The 19,543-nt window shown below is 38.4% G+C and overlaps 2 protein-coding genes across 4 annotated transcripts in view; one reads left to right on the forward strand and one right to left on the reverse strand.

Moving 5' to 3' along the window:
- The window catches only part of LOC128699309 (TLC domain-containing protein 3A), a 623,909-nt gene that overhangs the window by 193,092 nt on the left and 411,274 nt on the right, over nucleotides 1-19,543 (reverse strand). The window lies entirely within an intron of this gene.
- The window catches only part of mus301 (mutagen-sensitive 301), a 122,247-nt gene that overhangs the window by 48,496 nt on the left and 54,208 nt on the right, over nucleotides 1-19,543 (forward strand). For all 3 annotated transcript variants that reach the window (XM_070098269.1, XM_070098271.1, XM_070098270.1), the window contains exons 11-13: nucleotides 6,841-6,953; nucleotides 15,186-15,326; nucleotides 17,586-17,783. In XM_070098269.1, coding sequence (XP_069954370.1) covers nucleotides 6,841-6,953; nucleotides 15,186-15,326; nucleotides 17,586-17,783 — 452 coding nt within the window. The remainder of the gene's footprint in view (nucleotides 1-6,840; nucleotides 6,954-15,185; nucleotides 15,327-17,585; nucleotides 17,784-19,543) is intronic.

A 19,543-nucleotide genomic window follows, 5' to 3' on the forward strand; every position in this document is an offset into this window, starting at 1 on the left:
TAATTTCATGCTTTAATTCCATGGAAATCATTCTCTTTTTCTTCTCAGCATTGTCCTTTACACTTACTTTCTTAGGACCCATGCTTAGAAAAACAGAATTTGGCCAAATGACTGTCAAAAATGTAAGCAAAGCATGAGAGAACTGCTCTCACAGCGAGGTAAACAGTGCACTGAGTTGGCGGCGTTCATTATTATTAAAATAGTAATTATTATTATTATTACTACGTATTATTATTATTATTACCTCACCAGCGTCAAGGTTGCTTGACACTGGTGAGGGGCTCTTGATCTAAGGAATTGGATCTGTGTTCCAGTTACCTAAATTAATAATGATTATAATTATTATTATAATAACGATTGAGCTTCAGTTCCCTAAATAATAATAATAATAATAATAATGATAATAAAAATAATACATAATATGCATGTAATAATAATTCTGAGTGCTGCCGTTAGTTGGCACAGCTGATGCCAAAACATTCGGTAGGCAGTACACACGTTTACATCGCTGTAGGAGCAGTTCTCTCGCGCTTGCTTGCATTTTTTTTACAGTCATTTGGCCAACTTTCATTTTTCTAATCATGGATCCTAAGAAAGTAAGTGCAAAGGACAGTGCTGAGAAGAAAAAGACGATGCTTTCCATGGACTTAGCCAGGCAGTATCAGCTTAGTACATCTACGATATGTAGATACTAAAGCTGTATCAGGTATGTTCAGTGATTAAACAAAACTGTTGTTGTTGGAGATTTACAGGGCCACTGACATCATATGCCACAGCCTCAACCTCCCCTCACCCTCAAAATCCCTCACCCTCAAAATCCCCCACCCTCAACATCCCCCACCATCTCTGCTCCAAGTACATATACACTTTATATAAACAGTTTAACATTTCTTTACATTCTGTAGTGTACTATGATTTACAGTGGACCCCCGGTTAACGATTTTAATCCGTGCAAGAGGGATAATTGTTATGCGAAATAATCGTTATGCGAATGAATTTTCCCCATAAGAAATAATGGAAATAAAATTAATCCGTGCAAGACGCCCAAAAGTATGAAAAAATTTTTTTTTTACCACATGAAATGTTAATTTTAATACACACAAACTGAAAAAGGCATGCACAATTACATGACACTTACTTTTATTGAAGATCTGGTGATGATTGATGGGATGGGAGGAGGGGAGAGCATTATCTTCTTACTGTTTAGAAGGGGAATCCCCTTCCATTACGACTTGAGGTAGCAAGTCCTTTTCCGGGGTTACTTCCCTTCTTCTTTTAATGCCACTAGGACCAGCTTGAGAGTCACTGGACCTCTGTCGCACAACAAATCTGTCCATAGAGCTCTGTACCTCCCGTTCCTTTACGATTTGTCTAAAATGGGCCACAACATTGTCATTGAAATAGTCACCAGCACGGCTTGCAACAGCTGTGTCAGGGTGATTTTCATCTATAAAGGTTTGCAGTTCAACCCACTGTGCACACATTTCCTTAATCTTTGAAGTAGGCACAATGGATTCCACAACTGGCATAGGCTTCTCAGGGTTAGCCCCAAACCCTTCAAAATCTTTCTTAATTTCCATACTAATTCTCACCCTTTTTACCACAGGGTTGGCACTAGAAGCTTTCTTGGGGCCCATGGTCACTTATTTTCCAGAAACAGCACCGAAAACACTGTAATAATACGAAATATTCCGAGTGTATGCTTGGATGTTACCGCGGAGGCTGGCTGGTAAACAATGGGACGGCCGGCACATGTGAGGCTGGCTGAGGGCACATTGGACGCGTCTCGGACGAAAATCGGTAAGCGGGTTTTTAATCGGTATGCGCGGCAAAAATTTTGCGATAAAAGTAATCGGTATGCGGAAAAATCGCTATGTGATGCCATCGTTATGCGGGGGTCCACTGTATTATGTGTTTATATAAGATATTTCTGCAATTAGCCTCACAAATACTCTGTTTTCTCTTACAATAAGAGTATGGGAAGATACTATAGTCAAAGTTAGACAGGAAATGGCGGACGCTTCTGCCACTGCCTCTGCCACCATATTATGGCCTATTTTATTCATTATAGAGTATATATCATGTTTGTGTTAATTATATTGTTTATTTTGTCATATTAGATGAATTGTGATAGATAAATAAACTATACAGTTGATATTAGTGTCATATTAAAGTATTTTGTCTTGTCTCGAGAGTGCAGGAACGGATGAATGGCTTTTCAATTAATTTCAGTGAGGAAAATTGATTTGATATACGAGTAAATTGAGTTATGAGCTAGGTCACAGAACGGATTAAACTTGTAAGTCAAGGTTCCACTGTATCTGAAAGCATTCACTCCTTCCATACTCCCTCTCCAATATGATATCCATTCTTTCTTTATTTAAATCACTTGATACCCTTATCACCTTACTCTTATCTATGTTCATTTTCAACTTCTACCTTTACACACCCTCCCAAACTTGTCCACTAACCTTTGCAACTTTTCTTTAGACTCTCCCATAAGCACAGTATCATCAGCATAAAGTAACTGTCAAATCCCATTTTGTATTTGATTCCCCATAATTTAATCCCACCCCTCCCCAACATCTTAGCATTTACTTCTTTCACAACCTCATCTATAAATATCTACACATCTCCTACCCACTCTAAAACCTCCTTGCTCATATGCAGTCCTACTCTCTGTCTTACCTCTAATTCTCTCATTAATAACCTTACCATACACTTTTCCTGGTATACTAAATAAACTTTTTTTTTTTTTTTTCCCAACAAGTCGGCCGTCTCCCACCGAGGCAGGGTGACCCAAAAAAGAAAGAAAATCCCCAAAAAGAAAATGCTTTCATCATTCAACACTTTCACCACACTCACACAATCACTGTTTTTGCAGAAGTGCTCAGAATACAACAGCTTAGAAGCATATACGTATAAAGATACACAACATATCCCTCCAAACTGCCAATATCCCAAACTCCTCCTTTAAAGTGCAGGCATTGTACTTCCCATTTCCAGGACTCAAGTCCGACTATATGAAAATAACGGTTTCCCTGAATCCCTTCACTAAATATTACCCTGCTCACACTCCAACAGATCGTCAGGTCCCAAGTACCATTTGTCTCCATTCACTCCTATCTAACATGCTCACGCACGCTTGCTGGAAGTCCAAGCCCCTTGCCCACAACACCTCCTTTTCCCCCTCTCTCCAACCCTTTCGAGGACAACCCCTACCTCGCCTTCCATTCCCTATAGATTTATATGCTTTCCATGTCATTCTACTTTGAACCATTCTCTCTAAATGACCAAACCACCTCAACAACCCCTCTTCTGCCCTCTGACTAATACTTTTATTAACTCCACACCTTTTCCTAATTTCCACACTCCGAATTTTCTGCATAATATTTGCACCACACATTGCCCTTAGACAGAACATCTCCACTGCCTCCAACCGTCTCCTCGCTGCTGCATTTACCACCCAAGCTTCACACCCATATAAGAGTGTTGGTACTACTATGCTTTCATACATTCCCTTCTTTGCCTCCATAGATAATGTTTTTTGACTCCACATATACCTCAATGCACCACTCACCTTTTTTCCCCTCATCAATTCTATGATTAACCTCATCCTTCATAAATCCATCCGCCGACACGTCAACTCCCAAGTATCTGAAAACATTCACTTCTTCCATACTCCTCCTCCCCAATTTGATATCCAATTTTACTTTATCTAAATCATTTGATACCCTCATCACCTTACTCTTTTCTATGTTCACTTTCAACTTTCTACCTTTACACACATTCCCAAAATCATCCACTAACCTTAGCAATTTTTCTTTAGAATCTCCCATAAGCACAGTATCATCAGCAAAAAGTAACTGTATCAATTCCCATTTTGAATTTGATTCCCCATAATTTAATCCCACCCCTCTCCCGAACACCCTAGCATTTACTTCTTTTACAACCCCATCTATAAATATATTAAACAACCATGGTGACATTACACATCCCTGTCTAAGACCTACTTTTACCAGGAAGTAGTCTCCCTCTCTTCTACACACCCTAACCTGAGCCTCACTATCCTTATAATTTTTACAATCTCTTTTCTCCCCCTTCCCTTTATATAAAAACGATACATTGTGTCTGCCAGTCCCTAGGTACCTTCCCCTCTTTCATACATTTATTAAACAAAAATAGCAACCACTCCAACACTATATCCACCCCTGCTTTTAAGATTTCTGTCATGATCCTGTTAGTTCCAGCTGCTTTACCCCCTTTCATTCTACGTAATGCCTCGCGCACCTCCCCCACACTCACATCCTGCTCTTCTTCACTCCTAAAAGATGTTATACCTCCCTGGCCAGTGCATGAAATTACCGCCTCCCTTTCTTCATCGACATTTAAAAGTTCCTCAAAATATTCCCGTCATCTACCCAATACCTCCAGCTCCCCATCCTCTAGCTCCCCAACTCTGTTTTTAACTGACAAATTCATTCTTTGGTGTGTGTGTGCGCAGTGATTTACTATATCCTGGTAAAGAAGCATGTGGTATATATGAGTAACTAGGAGCCCAATGCTTGCAAATTTGGCAGACTATTAACCCTTAAGCTGTCCAAACGTAGATCTACGTTTGCTCGCGTAGCGCTTCAAATGTAGATCTATGATTTTTTTTGCTTGCTTTCAAATGGAGAAAATCAAGGTTGGAGCGCTATGCGCATAAACGTAGATCTACGTTTGGACAGTTTAAGGGTTAAATATCAATGGATAAATAAAATGCTTTTAGCATTTTTCACTAAAGTACAGGTCTTCCTTCACATTCGTGAGGGTTAGGGGATCAAGAACCTTGTGAATGTTGAAAAATCACGAATGTTTGGTGCACAAATATATTGTACGGAAATAAAATAATAGCATTTACTTAGCCTAACAATACTGCTTCCTTAACCTATTGAACTATGAACAATCATAAAACACATGAATGTATCATAAAATATTGTACTAGTACCAGCCCTTTGGTAAAGGTGAGAAAAACTATAGAATTCAAGAAAGAACTTAGCAGAATACCAAAGTGGAGGAGGAAGAGAGAGGGGAGAATGTGCCTTTTTCAGTGATCCTTTGGTATGTATGATACTAAAGCAGCACGAATCAATAAAGGCTATAGCACCAGCCAGCGATAAAGTGTAGCATTAACAGTGTAGCAAGTAAGTTAACCCTTTCAGGGTCCGTCCCGTAGATCTACGGCTTTACGTTCAGGGTCCAAACCGTAGATCTACGCCATGAGCTCAGCTCACTCTGATAAACTGTGAGTGGTACATTTGGGCCTAGATATGAGAGAATACATCTATGTGGTATGTGTGCACCACATAAAACAGATCCTGCAGCATACTGTGTATAATGAGAGAAAAAAAATGAAATCATGATTTTTCGATTAAAACAGCAACTTTGCAGTGTTTTTTCGTATGTTTTTTATAGTTGTATTTGCGATTTCTTGGTCTCATTTGATAGAATGGAAGACATATTACAGAAATAGAGATGATTTTGATTGGTTTTAGCATTGGAAATGGCTTGAAACTGAGCTCAAAGTAGCGGAAATGTTAAATTTTTGCCGATATTCAAGAGTAAACAAACGACCTCACACGTCTAATACATGTCAGCTGGTGGGTCTGATATACATTCACAAATATGGTGATGATATTTATACAATTATTACAGTATTGCATAACAGTAAATCTTCTATTTTTTGGTGTGAATAAAAATTCATTATGTGAATAAAAAATAAAAATGGAATTTATTTGTAAAGCCTCAAAACATAACTAATGAACAGAGGAAATGTTAGTTTAGTGCCAGGAATGCCTACATTGTTCATTCTGGACCCTATTTTGAAATTGGAATATTTTGAACTTTGTGTTAAATTGGCCAAATTAACAATTTCCGATCACTTTATTTTGTAGTTGAAACAGTTGACTTGGCGATTTCTTGTGCTCAATTGATAGAATAGAAGTAATACTAGTGAAATAGCTAAGAATTTGGTTGATTGGAATAATGTAATTGGCCTAAAATGGGAGTCAAAGTCGGCAAAATCGCCGATTCGTAAATATCACTGACACATCAAAATTCGCGAGAGCATAATTTCGTCAATTTTCCACCAAATTTCGTACTTTTTGTTTTATTACCTTCACAAAAAGATTCTCTATGATTTCATAAGAAAAAATAAATTTTTTTTTTGAAAATTCTTGGACACTGGTGCGTGACTCCAGATTTGGGCCTTGGACCCTGAAAGGGTTAAGCGATTAATTTAAAGAAAAATGACAGCACAAAACTGACTCCTCCAATGTTGTTGGAATTATATAGGGCGACTGATAACTGCTATCTCTAGCCTCTACTTCTGCTGCTGCCTCCACCACCACCATGTATGGCCTATACTTTCAGTGGCCCTTATACACCGAACAACAACACAGCAACACTTGTGACATATTTAATGATGTATTTTATTCATTCTAGAGTATATGTCATGTTTCTGTTATTAATATTGTTTATTATGTCATATTAGATGAATTGTGATAGATAAATAAGCCGTAGAGTTGATATTAGTGTCATATTGAAGGAGTAGGACTATCTTGTCCTATCTCCAAACAAACTGCCACCGCCACAATTTCTAACACATGTAATAACATATTTAAAATATGATTGGGTGGCTGGGAATTTGCAAATGTTCGAAGCCTGTGAAAGTGGAAAACACAAATGTTGAGGGGGACCTGTACCAGTTCTTTCCTGGGAGGTATTTTCTCGGGTAATTTATTACTTATTTTCTGTGGTCGTTTGTATAAAAGATATTAATTGATAAATTTATGAAAGGGTTAACAGAAGGTGAAAGACGGCTTCTGGAGGAAGGTTACCTGACGGGAACATTGTGTTGCTTGTGCTGCACTTCAACCCTTGCTGCTGGTGTTAACTTACCTGCTCGAAGAGTAAGTAGATGACAGCTCATTCAGTTATTTATCATTTAAGGATATTATGAAGTTCTTTAAAATTATGGAGAAGGTTTGTGTACAATACACTGAAAGAAATAATGTTCCGATAGGTTACAAGTGCTCAGTTCTCGCCCATACCCACCTGTTTGTAAGGTGTTTATGTCCTCCCCCCCTCTCCCCATTCTCTTCTGTAGGGAGTAAATAAGTAAAGTAAGTCATAGGAAGGAGCAGGACTCTAGTAATGTATATAAAAAAATAACATTGTGTTACAGTGAATGTTCTGTTCTAGATTTCTCTTAAAATTTTGATAATTTTTTACTTTTCCTGTTCACATGAGAATTATCCTCTACCTCACTATTCATACTATCTTTTGTAAGCTTAATAAGGCAACTACAAATTATTTTTGTACATTATTTTATGTGGATGTGGATGGGACATTAGTAAAATATTTGCTGGTACCAGTGCCATAAAAATTAACAGATGATCACCTATAGTAATACAGCCTCGCCTCATTTACTGACATACTCATTTACCTACAACTCGGAGTTAGGATGGGCTCTCTGATGAGTCGTTATTGTATACTGTACAAGAACTTGGGTCATGAACGGGCAGGGCAGCATCTTAGCGTCAAGCATCTGAATCTCCTTCCTACAGCCACTCAGTACACTGGCTTTCAGTCTCCAAGACTACATATTTGTACAAATTCCCTGTTGTTTTTCCTCTTGGAAGAGGATAAACAACAGGAAAATGGAAGAAGTACAAAACAAGTTCATTGTCAAGGGGTCAGTGATGCATCTAAGCATCAAGCAATCTCCAAGACCACATATTTCGTATACAAATTTGTACTTTATTGTGCATCCCATAGTAGAAAATAGTTAGGAATACAGCAAATGAGAGGAAAAGGGAAGAAGTACAAAAGAAGTTCACAGTAAGAGGGTTAGCTGGTGTGTTTGTGTGTGTTTACATTCTTGGTGTATTGTGGCAGCTTAAGAAATGATTAAACTCAGTGAACAAGGTATTTGGATGGTAATAATCATAATAAAAATAATAATAATCGCTCTGGAGTGCTTTAATGTCAGCTACCAAATCTATATGAAATATGCATGACATTTAAAGTGCTCCAGAGCGATTTATTATTATTATAAATTATTATTATTATAAATTATTATTACCATCGACATACCTTTTCACTGAATATAATCTTTTCTTAAGATGCAATGAGGCAGCATAGCATATGACTCGGAAAAAAAAAATCGGGAAAAACCGCTCATTTTTTTTTTTTTTTTTTTTTTTATAAGAGTGATCTAGGAGTGTTTACCCTGATGTAAACACAGTTTTCTTTCGTTATAGACCAGAGGTACAGACGAGAGAACGGCAGCCTCCGCCCTTACCCCTCACATAATATGGCATATATTACTCATATAGGTAGTAGGTTGGTAGACAGCAACCACCCAGGGAAGTACTACCGTCCTGCCAGATGACTGTGAAACAAAAACCTGTAACTGTTTTGCATGATGGTAGGATTGCTGGTTTTCTTTTTCTGTCTCATAAACACGCTAAGATAACAGGGATATCTTGCTACTCCTACTTACACTTTGGTCACACTTCACAGACACGCACATGCATATATATATATACATACATCTAGGTTTTCCTCCTTTTTCTAAATAGCTCTTGTTCTTTTTTATTTCTTCTATTGTCCATGGGGAAGTGGAAAAGAATCTTTCCTCCGTAAGCCATGCGTGTCGTATGAGGCGACTAAAATGCCGGGAGCAATGGGCTAGTAACCCCTTCTCCTGTATACAATTACTAAAAAAGAGAAGAAGAAAAACTTTATAAAACTGGGTTGCTTAAATGTGCGTGGATGTAGTGCGGATGACAAGAAACAGATGATTGCTGATGTTATGAATGAAAAGAAGTTGGATGTCCTGGCCCTAAGCGAAACAAAGCTGAAGGGGGTAGGAGAGTTTCAGTGGGGGGAAATAAATGGGATTAAATCTGGAGTATCTGAGAGAGTTAGAGCAAAGGAAGGGGTAGCAGTAATGTTAAATGATCAGTTATGGAAGGAGAAAAGAGAATATGAATGTGTAAATTCAAGAATTATGTGGATTAAAGTAAAGGTTGGATGCGAGAAGTGGGTCATAATAAGCGTGTATGCACCTGGAGAAGAGAGGAATGCAGAGGAGAGAGAGAGATTTTGGGAGATGTTAAGTGAATGTATAGGAGCCTTTGAACCAAGTGAGAGAGTAATTGTGGTAGGGGACTTGAATGCTAAAGTAGGAGAAACTTTTAGAGAGGGTGTGGTAGGTAAGTTTGGGGTGCCAGGTGTAAATGATAATGGGAGCCCTTTGATTGAACTTTGTATAGAAAGGGGTTTAGTTATAGGTAATACATATTTTAAGAAAAAGAGGATAAATAAGTATACACGATATGATGTAGGGCGAAATGACAGTAGTTTGTTGGATTATGTATTGGTAGATAAAAGACTGTTGAGTAGACTTCAGGATGTACATGTTTATAGAGGGGCCACAGATATATCAGATCACTTTCTAGTTGTAGCTACACTGAGAGTAAAAGGTAGATGGGATACAAGGAGAATAGAAGCATCAGGGAAGAGAGAGGTGAAGGTTTATAAACTAAAAGAGGAGGCAGTTAGGGTAAGATATAAACAGCTATTGGAGGATAGATGGGCTAATGAGAGCATAGGCAATGGGGTCGAAGAGGTATGGGGTAGGTTTAAAAATGTAGTGTTAGAGTGTTCAGCAGAAGTTTGTGGTTACAGGAAAGTGGGTGCAGGAGGGAAGAGGAGCGATTGGTGGAATGATGATGTAAAGAGAGTAGTAAGGGAGAAAAAGTTAGCATATGAGAAGTTTTTACAAAGTAGAAGTGATGCAAGGAGGGAAGAGTATATGGAGAAAAAGAGAGAAGTTAAGAGAGTGGTGAAGCAATGTAAAAAGAGAGCAAATGAGAGAGTGGGTGAGATGTTATCAACAAATTTTGTTGAAAATAAGAAAAAGTTTTGGAGTGAGATTAACAAGTTAAGAAAGCCTAGAGAACAAATGGATTTGTCAGTTAAAAATAGGAGAGGAGAGTTATTAAATGGAGAGTTAGAGGTATTGGGAAGATGGAGGGAATATTTTGAGGAATTGTTAAATGTTGATGAAGATAGGGAAGCTGTGATTTCGTGTATAGGGCAAGGAGGAATAACATCTTGTAGGAGTGAGGAAGAGCCAGTTGTGAGTGTGGGGGAAGTTCGTGAGGCAGTAGGTAAAATGAAAGGGGGCAAGGCAGCCGGAATTGATGGGATAAAGATAGAAATGTTAAAAGCAGGTGGGGATATAGTTTTGGAGTGGTTGGTGCAATTATTTAATAAATGTATGGAAGAGGGTAAGGTACCTAGGGATTGGCAGAGAGCATGCATAGTTCCTTTGTATAAAGGCAAAGGGGATAAAAGAGAGTGCAAAAATTATAGGGGGATAAGTCTGTTGAGTGTACCTGGTAAAGTGTATGGTAGAGTTATAATTGAAAGAATTAAGAGTAAGACGGAGAATAGGATAGCAGATGAACAAGGAGGCTTTAGGAAAGGTAGGGGGTGTGTGGACCAGGTGTTTACAGTGAAACATATAAGTGAACAGTATTTAGATAAGGCTAAAGAGGTCTTTGTGGCATTTATGGATTTGGAAAAGGCGTATGACAGGGTGGATAGGGGGGCAATGTGGCAGATGTTGCAAGTGTATGGTGTAGGAGGTAGGTTACTGAAAGCAGTGAAGAGTTTTTACGAGGATAGTGAGGCTCAAGTTAGAGTATGTAGGAAAGAGGGAAATTTTTTCCCAGTAAAAGTAGGCCTTAGACAAGGATGTGTGATGTCACCGTGGTTGTTTAATATATTTATAGATGGGGTTGTAAGAGAAGTAAATGCGAGGGTCTTGGCAAGAGGCGTGGAGTTAAAAGATAAAGAATCACACACAAAGTGGGAGTTGTCACAGCTGCTCTTTGCTGATGACACTGTGCTCTTGGGAGATTCTGAAGAGAAGTTGCAGAGATTGGTGGATGAATTTGGTAGGGTGTGCAAAAGAAGAAAATTAAAGGTGAATACAGGAAAGAGTAAGGTTATGAGGATAACAAAAAGATTAGGTGATGAAAGATTGAATATCAGATTGGAGGGAGAGAGTATGGAGGAGGTGAACGTATTCAGATATTTGGGAGTGGACGTGTCAGCGGATGGGTCTATGAAAGATGAGGTGAATCATAGAATTGATGAGGGAAAAAGAGTGAGTGGTGCACTTAGGAGTCTGTGGAGACAAAGAACTTTGTCCTTGGAGGCAAAGAGGGGAATGTATGAGAGTATAGTTTTACCAACGCTCTTATATGGGTGTGAAGCGTGGGTGATGAATGTTGCAGCGAGGAGAAGGCTGGAGGCAGTGGAGATGTCGTGTCTGAGGGCAATGTGTGGTGTGAATATAATGCAGAGAATTCGTAGTTTGGAAGTTAGGAGGAGGTGTGGGATTACCAAAACTGTTGTCCAGAGGGCTGAGGAAGGGTTGTTGAGGTGGTTCGGACATGTAGAGAGAATGGAGCGAAACAGAATGACTTCAAGAGTGTATCAGTCTGTAGTGGAAGGAAGGCGGGGTAGGGGTCGGCCTAGGAAGGGTTGGAGGGAGGGGGTAAAGGAGGTTTTGTGTGCGAGGGGCTTGGACTTCCAGCAGGCATGTGTGAGCGTGTTTGATAGGAGTGAATGGAGACAAATGGTTTTTAATACTTGACGTGCTGTTGGAGTGTGAGCAAAGTAACATTTATGAAGGGATTCAGGGAAACCGGCAGGCCGGACTTGAGTCCTGGAGATGGGAAGTACAGTGCCTGCACTCTGAAGGAGGGGTGTTAATGTTGCAGTTTAAAAACTGTAGTGTAAAGCACCCTTCTGGCAAGACAGTGATGGAGTGAATGATGGTGAAAGTTTTTCTTTTTCGGGCCACCCTGCCTTGGTGGGAATCGGCCAGTGTGATAATAATAAAAAAAAAAAAAAAAAAAAAAAAAAAAAAATATTACTCATTTCAGCATCTTTATTACAGTTCTAGGGTATTGTGTTTTTGATATCAATTTGGAATAAATGTGATAGACAAATAACCCTTATTACTAATATAAGCGCAATTACACATTTTATTAGCGCCACAGCTAACATCCAACACCCATGACGATTCACCAGAGACTGAATGCTACTACGTACTGGCCTCCTCATCCCTCCAATAACTTCTCCCACTTCATAATGATGTTAGATGGTGAATTTAATGTATTAGACAGGAAATTTAAAATATTAAAAAAAAAAATGGAAAAAATTCTGAAAATTCACTGCACGTTCAGATGTCTCTCTCTCTTTTTTGGTCACCCTGCCACTGAGGCAAGGTGACCCAAAAAGAAAGAAAGATCCCCAAAAAGAAAATACTTTAATCATCATTCAACACTTTCACCTCATACATAATCACAGTCTTTACAGAGGTGCTCAGATATGACAGTTTAGAAGCATAAAATACAGTGGACCCCCGGTTAACGATATTTTTTCACTCCGTAAGTATGTTCAGGTGCCAGTACTGACCGAATTTATTCCCATAAGGAATATTGTGAAGTAGATTAGTCCATTTCAGACCCCCAAACATACACGTACAAACGCACTTACATAAATACACTTACATAATTGGTCGCATTCGGAGGTAATCGTTATGCGGGGGTCCACTGTATGATAAAACAATCCCTCCAAACTGCCAATATCCCAAACCCCTCCTTTAGAGTGCAGGCATTGTACTTCTCATTTCCAGGACTCGAGTCCGGCTAACCGGTTTCCTTCAATCCCTTCACAAAATATTACTCTGCTCACACTCCAACAGCTCATGAGGTCCCAAAAACCATTCGTCTCCATTCACAAACAGGCTCACGCATGCTTGCTGGAAGTCCAAGCCCCTTGCCCACAAAACCTCCTTTAGCCCCTCCCTCCAACATTTTCGAGGATGACTCCTCCCCCGCCTTCCTTCCTCTACAGATTTATACGCTCTCCAAGTCATCTACTTTGTGCCATTCTTTCCAAATGACCGAGCCACCTCAACAACCCCTCTTCAGCCCTCTGACTAATACTTTTAGTACACATAAGTGTAATTTTCAGAGTATATATAAAATATGAAATACATAACTTTAAAACACTTGAAATTTTGGAAAGTTTCCAGACATAATGGAGAGTCGTGCTCATGGAGAATGTAAGTGAACTGGGTGGCCTGCAGTGACCGTATTAGAAAGTCAGGTGGGGAGGGGAAGCTGTGTAGAGTTTTGGTCATAACTTGAAATGTCAGTATTAGCGGAACACTCTAAAGTGGGGCCCTACTGTACTTGCTTAGAGTTGATGTTGCAAAGTTCGTTGAGGGATATGTTGTGTATCTTTATATGTGTATGCTTCTAAACTGTTGTATTCTGAGCACCTCTGCAAAAACAGTGATTATGTGTGAGTGTGGTGAAAGTGTTGAATGATGATGAAAGTATTTTCTTTTTGGGGATTTTCTTTCTTTTTTGGGTCACCCTGCCTCGGTGGGAGACGGCCGACTTGTTGAAAAAAAAAAAAAAAAATTAAGGGAAGGGATAAAGGAGGGTTTGTAGGTGAGGGGCTTGGACTTCCAGGAAGTGTGCGTGAGTGTGTTAGATAGGAGTGAATGGAGATGAATGGTTTTTGGGACTTGACTAGCTGGAGGAGTGTGAGCAAGGTAATATTTTGTGGAGGGATTCAGGGAAACCGGTTAGCTGGACTTGAGTCCTGGAGGTGGGAAGTACAATGCCTGCACTTTAACCCTTTGGGGGTTTTGGACGTACTAGTACGTCTTACGACCCAGGGTTTTTGACGTACTAGTACGCCTAAATTCTAGCGCCCTCAAATCTAGTGAGAGAAAGCTGGTAGGCCTACATATGTAAGAATGGGTCAGTGTGCGCAGTATAAAAAAAATCCTGCAGCACACAGTGCGTAATGAGAAAAAAAAAAACTTTGACCGTGTTTTTGGATTAAAACAGCGACTTTGCACTGTATTTTTGTATGGTATTTATTGTTGTATTCTAGTTTTCTTGGTCTCATTTTATAGAATGGAAGACATATTACAGAAATTGAGATGATTTTGACTGGTTTTACAATGAAAAGTACCTTGAAATTGAGCTCAAAGTAGCAGAAATGTTTGATTTTTACCAAAGTTCAAAAGTAAACAAATCATGCCAAGCGTCCAATACACATCAACTGGTGAATCTAATATTCTTTCACAAGTACGCTGATATTATTTATACCATTTCTACACTAATGCAATAGTCTGCATAACAGTAAATCTTATTTTTTTTTTTTTGTAAGAATAAAAATTAAAAGTGGAAAGCCAAAGAAATGTAAGAGGGGCCTGGGGATGTGACTAATGAACAGAGAACTTATTTTACTGCCAGGAATGTCTTTTCTTGTGTATTCTGTACACTATTCAGAAATTGGCATCTTTTGAAATATGTGTGAAATTGGCAAAATTGCTAAATTCTGAACACTATTGGATAGTTGAAATTGGTAAATGGATGGTTTCTTGTACTCATTCGATAGAAAAAATGGAGTTCCAGCGAAATAGTTATGATTTTTGTCGACTAGTACACTGGAATTGGCCAAAAATAGGGCTCAAAGTGGACAAAATCGCTGATGCGTAAACTTCGTCGAGACCACTAACTTCGCGAGAGCATAATTCCGTAAGTTTTCCATCAAATTTCATACTTTTGGTGTCATTATGATTGGGAAAAGATTATCTTTTCATAAGAAAAAATAATTTTTTTTTTTTTTTTTTTTTTTTTTTTTGAAATTTGGCCGACCCTGAGAACAAGTCTCTGAGAGGACCTGTCGACCCCCAAAGGGTTAAAGGAGGGGTTTGGGATATCGGCTGTTTGGAGTGACATCTAAGCTGTCGTATCTGAGCACCTCTGCAAAGACAGTGATTATGTATGAATGATGGTGAAAGTGTTGAATGATGATGAAAGTTTTTTCTTTCTTATTTGGGTTTTCTTTCTTTTTGGGTCACCCTGCCTCGGTGGGAAATGGCCGACATGTTAAAAAAAAATTCAGGAAGTTGAAGCATTGTTGATATAGAATTTTGAGCTTTTGATGCATGTTTTTGGTATCCAATTTAAATAACTAGCAAAATTCTAGAAAAAACTGTTAACAGTATATACCTCTTATCTCAACAGGTAATAATTCGTTCACCATATACAGGAAGAGAATTTTTGACTAGAGCGAAGTACAAGCAAATGGTAGGAAGAGCTGGACGTGCTGGACTTGATACATCTGGGGAGAGCTTTTTGGTATTACAACCCCAGGACCTAATTAAGGTATGAAAACCAGTCATTTATTTTCTAAGTAAAGAAATTAGAAGTTTGGTATTCCCTGTGAGGATGCTTGTGTGGCAGGTGTTTGCAGCATTGTGTCTTAAGATGTCTGGAAGGTCTGTTTTTGAAAAAAAGGTATCACTCAGTACTGAGTATTGTCTGAATAATATAAAAGCCTATGTGTTGTTCAATGTTATATTTTGCATTTGCATTTTCTGCTATGTTTAACAATTCTGCAATTTTTCATGTTTTTGGTAACTGTCAATATCTTAAACCCCCCCAAAAAAACATAAATTTTTAAAATTTTTTTAAGCCTTTTTACTGTACAATTGGATCAGGTTTAACTGTTTGATTAAACTTGTTCATTTACTTATTTTTTAACATATAAGAGAGGTATCCAAACCTAATTATAGTACTTCAACTGTAAATTTATATTGGTAATATTGTATGGGTTGTCTTAGGAAAGGTCGGAGGGAGGTGAATATTTTGAGTGCTTGGAGCTTCAACATCCAACAAGCTTGTGTGAACATGTTAGATAGGAGTGAGCGAAGGCAAGTGGTTTTTGTGATTTGACATGCTTTTGGAGTGGATGTTACCTTGCTGTAGAGCAAGGTAACATCTGTGAAGGGATTAGGGGAAACCTGTTAGCTGGACTTGAGTCCTGGAGGAACAAAGTACAGTGCCTGCACTCTGAAGGAGGGGCATCTGAACTGTAATGTCAGCATGCTTCTGGCAAGACAGAATTTAAATGAATGACACTAAGTGTTTTCTTTGTCACTCTACTTTAGTGGGAGACAGCTGGGAGACATATTAAAGGAATCCATGATTCAATTAAAAAATACAAGAAGGCAAAACTCTGGAACAGAACATAGAAATGGTTCAGAGTGCAAGCAGTGTCAAAGAATAGTGAAATGAGAAAAAGAGCCAGCAATGAGTAACTTAGAAAAACAAGCAGAAAAATCTCAGATGAACAAAACAACCAAAATAAGAGCAGGTAAATTAAAAAGAAAATTGTGGTTAGAGGAAAAATAAGGGAATACTTAAGAAATAAACATGGAAGTGTGAAATGAAAGTAACAGAATATTCCATAGTGTATTTCAAGAACAGCAGGGGCAAATACCAGAGTACCACTTCCACACCCCTACAACTCAATTCCACACTTCTGTAATTTGTATTTGTATAACTCCCACATACTCTAAATATGTTTCTCTACACTCCCAACTCCTACACTTCTGTAAATCCCATAATGACTCTTAGTTCACTCTGAGATATGTTATGATAAGGGCCATGAGTAATTAGGGGTTGACAATGTGGAGATACAGGGAAAGAGTAAGGATGAGTGGGGAGAGGATGTTTGGGAGAAACCTCATCTATTGACCTTCAGTTTGGTGGGAAAATTCTTTTGGATATAGATGCTTAAAAGAAAAAAAATTCAAGTTGCAGTTCAGAGGGCCACCTGAACTATGCTGTGATGTCAGCATGCTTATAGCAAGACAGCAATTATGTAAATGACAATGAATACATTGGGTCACTGTTCCTCAGTGGGAGACTGCCAGCTAAACAGTGTCCTATATTTATTTGCTTGTAAGATTCATTGAGATATAATAAGGGCCCTAACATAGTAGAAAAATACAGTAAACCTATTTTACAGATTAAGTGGGGGAGTAGGTGACCAACAATGATAGTTGTGGTGGATAGAGAAAATATTATTTTGCCCTGATTGTAACAGTAATGAACAATTCTCCATACAGAAGACTGTTGTTTCCAAATCTGTCGAATATGGATTTTGTTCGGTATTTCTGAATACCGAATGCAAAATATAAATGCAAAATATAACCCTCCATTTAATGGACTTCAGAAATTATTTTATTTTTTTTTTTTATTATCACACCGGCCGATTCCCACCAAGGCAGGGTGGCCCGAAAAAGAAAAACTTTCACCATCATTCACTCCATCACAGACAGTGATGGAGTGAATGATGGTGAAAGTTTTTCTTTTTCGGGCCACCCTGCCTTGGTGGGAATCGGCCGGTGTGATAATAAAAAAATAAAATAATTTCTGAAGTCCATTAAATGGAGGGTTTACTATTACTTTTTGTGTGTAAGTAATTTGATTGATGTGTATGCATGATGTGAGTCTATATGCCTTTCTTTCACCTTCTTTTTTCATTAGAGAGAGAGAGAGAAAGAAACAAATAAATATTGTGTGGTGTTTTGTAGTACTGTGTAAGTTTTTGATAAGTAATTCATGTGATTATTTCAGGCCAAATCCTTATTCCTGACCTCAGTGGAGGTGTGTTGTTCTACCTTGACTGATAACGAAGATAAAGGATTAACATCACTCTTATTCTCATCCATGGGTCTTGGTGTTGCTGTGTCTATCTCAGAGTTGAAACGTCTGACTTCTTTTTCATTACTGGCATTGCAGAAACCAACTAACAAAATAGATTTAGATACTAAGGTAAGATGGCAGAACTTTTTTTTTTTATGCTGAAACTGGATAATTTAGCTTAGTGCACAAAGTGAATAAATGCAAAATAATACTTGTGACTCTGGTTTTGTGAGATTACCTGCTCTTGCTACATGATCTGAGGCTGAGCTTTCATTATCACCTGATTAACCAAGCTATTAATAATTATAATAATCAGTTTAGCTTCATTACAGACTCGTTAATTCAGGCTGCTAGAGTATTTTTTTGTTTCCCATGAACGAAACAAAGCTCTTTTAATTTTTATATTACTACTATTTCTTATTATTACTTCTACTATTACTGCTGTTACAGCTATTTCCTTTTAGTATTACTGTAACTCCCACTTCTGTACCTACTGTTACTACCACTACTATAGTACTTGTGTATTTCTACTACCACCATCAGCATTGCTCCTTCCAGTATTATTTTTTCTAGTACTATTACTACTACTGCTTGTTTTGCCTTCTTTCTCTACCTTTTTTGAGATGTTTGCTTTTTCTCGCTTACTCATAACTTGACATCAGTCCACAATGAACCAAAACATCACAAGTTTTCTCTTTTAAGTATTGGTTATTTGTGATTTGTTCTAGCCATAGGTTATGACTGTCTTCAAGCTTCAATACCTGGCATTTGGTGGAAAAAACTCATTTACCAGCAGCTGTGTAAGAAATGTGTTCATACCAGTATGATGCTTTCGAAAGGTACTGTGAGCCAGTCACACCTGTGACCAGCCCTGCCTTGTTTTCATGAATGCATTAATAACCATTCCTACATACCTTATTAATACAGTCTTGACTTATTATTTGACAATATTTGTAAATAGGTAGTAGGTTGGTAGACAGCAACCGCCCTGGGAGGTACTACCGTCCTGCCAAGTGAGTGTAAATCAAAAGCCTGTAATTGTGTTACATGATGGTAGGAATGCTGGTGTCCTTTTTTCTATCTCATAAATATGCAAGATTTCAGGTACGTCTTGCTACTTCTACTTACACTTAGGCCACACTACACATGTACAAGCATATACAGTGGACCCCCGCTTAACGATCACCTCCAAATGCGACCAATTATGTAAGTGTATTTATGTAAGTGCGTTTGTACGTGTATGTTTGGGGTCTGAAATGGACTAACGTACTTCACAATATTCCTTATGGGAAAAAATTTGGTCAGTACTGGCACCTGAACATGCTTCTGGAATGAAAAAATATCGTTAACCGGGGGTCCACTGTATATACACACCCCTCTGGGTTTTCTGCTATTTTCTTTCTAGTTCTTGTTCTTGTTTATTTCCTATCTCGATGGGGAAGTGGAACAGAGTTCTCCCTCCGTAAGCCATGTGTGTTGTAAGAGGCGACTAAAATGCCGGGAGCAAGGTGCTAGGAACCCCTTCTGTGTAAATTACTAAATTTGTTTTGTTTTTCTTTTTGGGCCACCCTGCCTCGGTGGGATACGGCCGGTTTGTTGAAAGAAGATTTATCTAATTATATTTCATACTTAATATATATAATTAAGAAATGCTAGGACGACAAATTTGTACGTAAATTCCTTGGATCAAAGGTGATAATTTTAAATAGAGTGAAACCCAAGATCTCCTTGCATTCAGCTGTACAATTACACATTGAGGTATCTGTGGAGACAAAGAACATTATCCACAGAGGCACAGAAGGGAATGTATAAAAGTATAGGGGTACTAACACCACCTCAGCCCTCAGGATAATACACGACATCTCCACTGCCTCCAACCTCCTCATTGA

Source organism: Cherax quadricarinatus, chromosome 61 (genome assembly GCF_038502225.1).
Source record: "Cherax quadricarinatus isolate ZL_2023a chromosome 61, ASM3850222v1, whole genome shotgun sequence".
Classification (NCBI taxonomy): Eukaryota; Metazoa; Arthropoda; class Malacostraca; order Decapoda; family Parastacidae; genus Cherax; species Cherax quadricarinatus.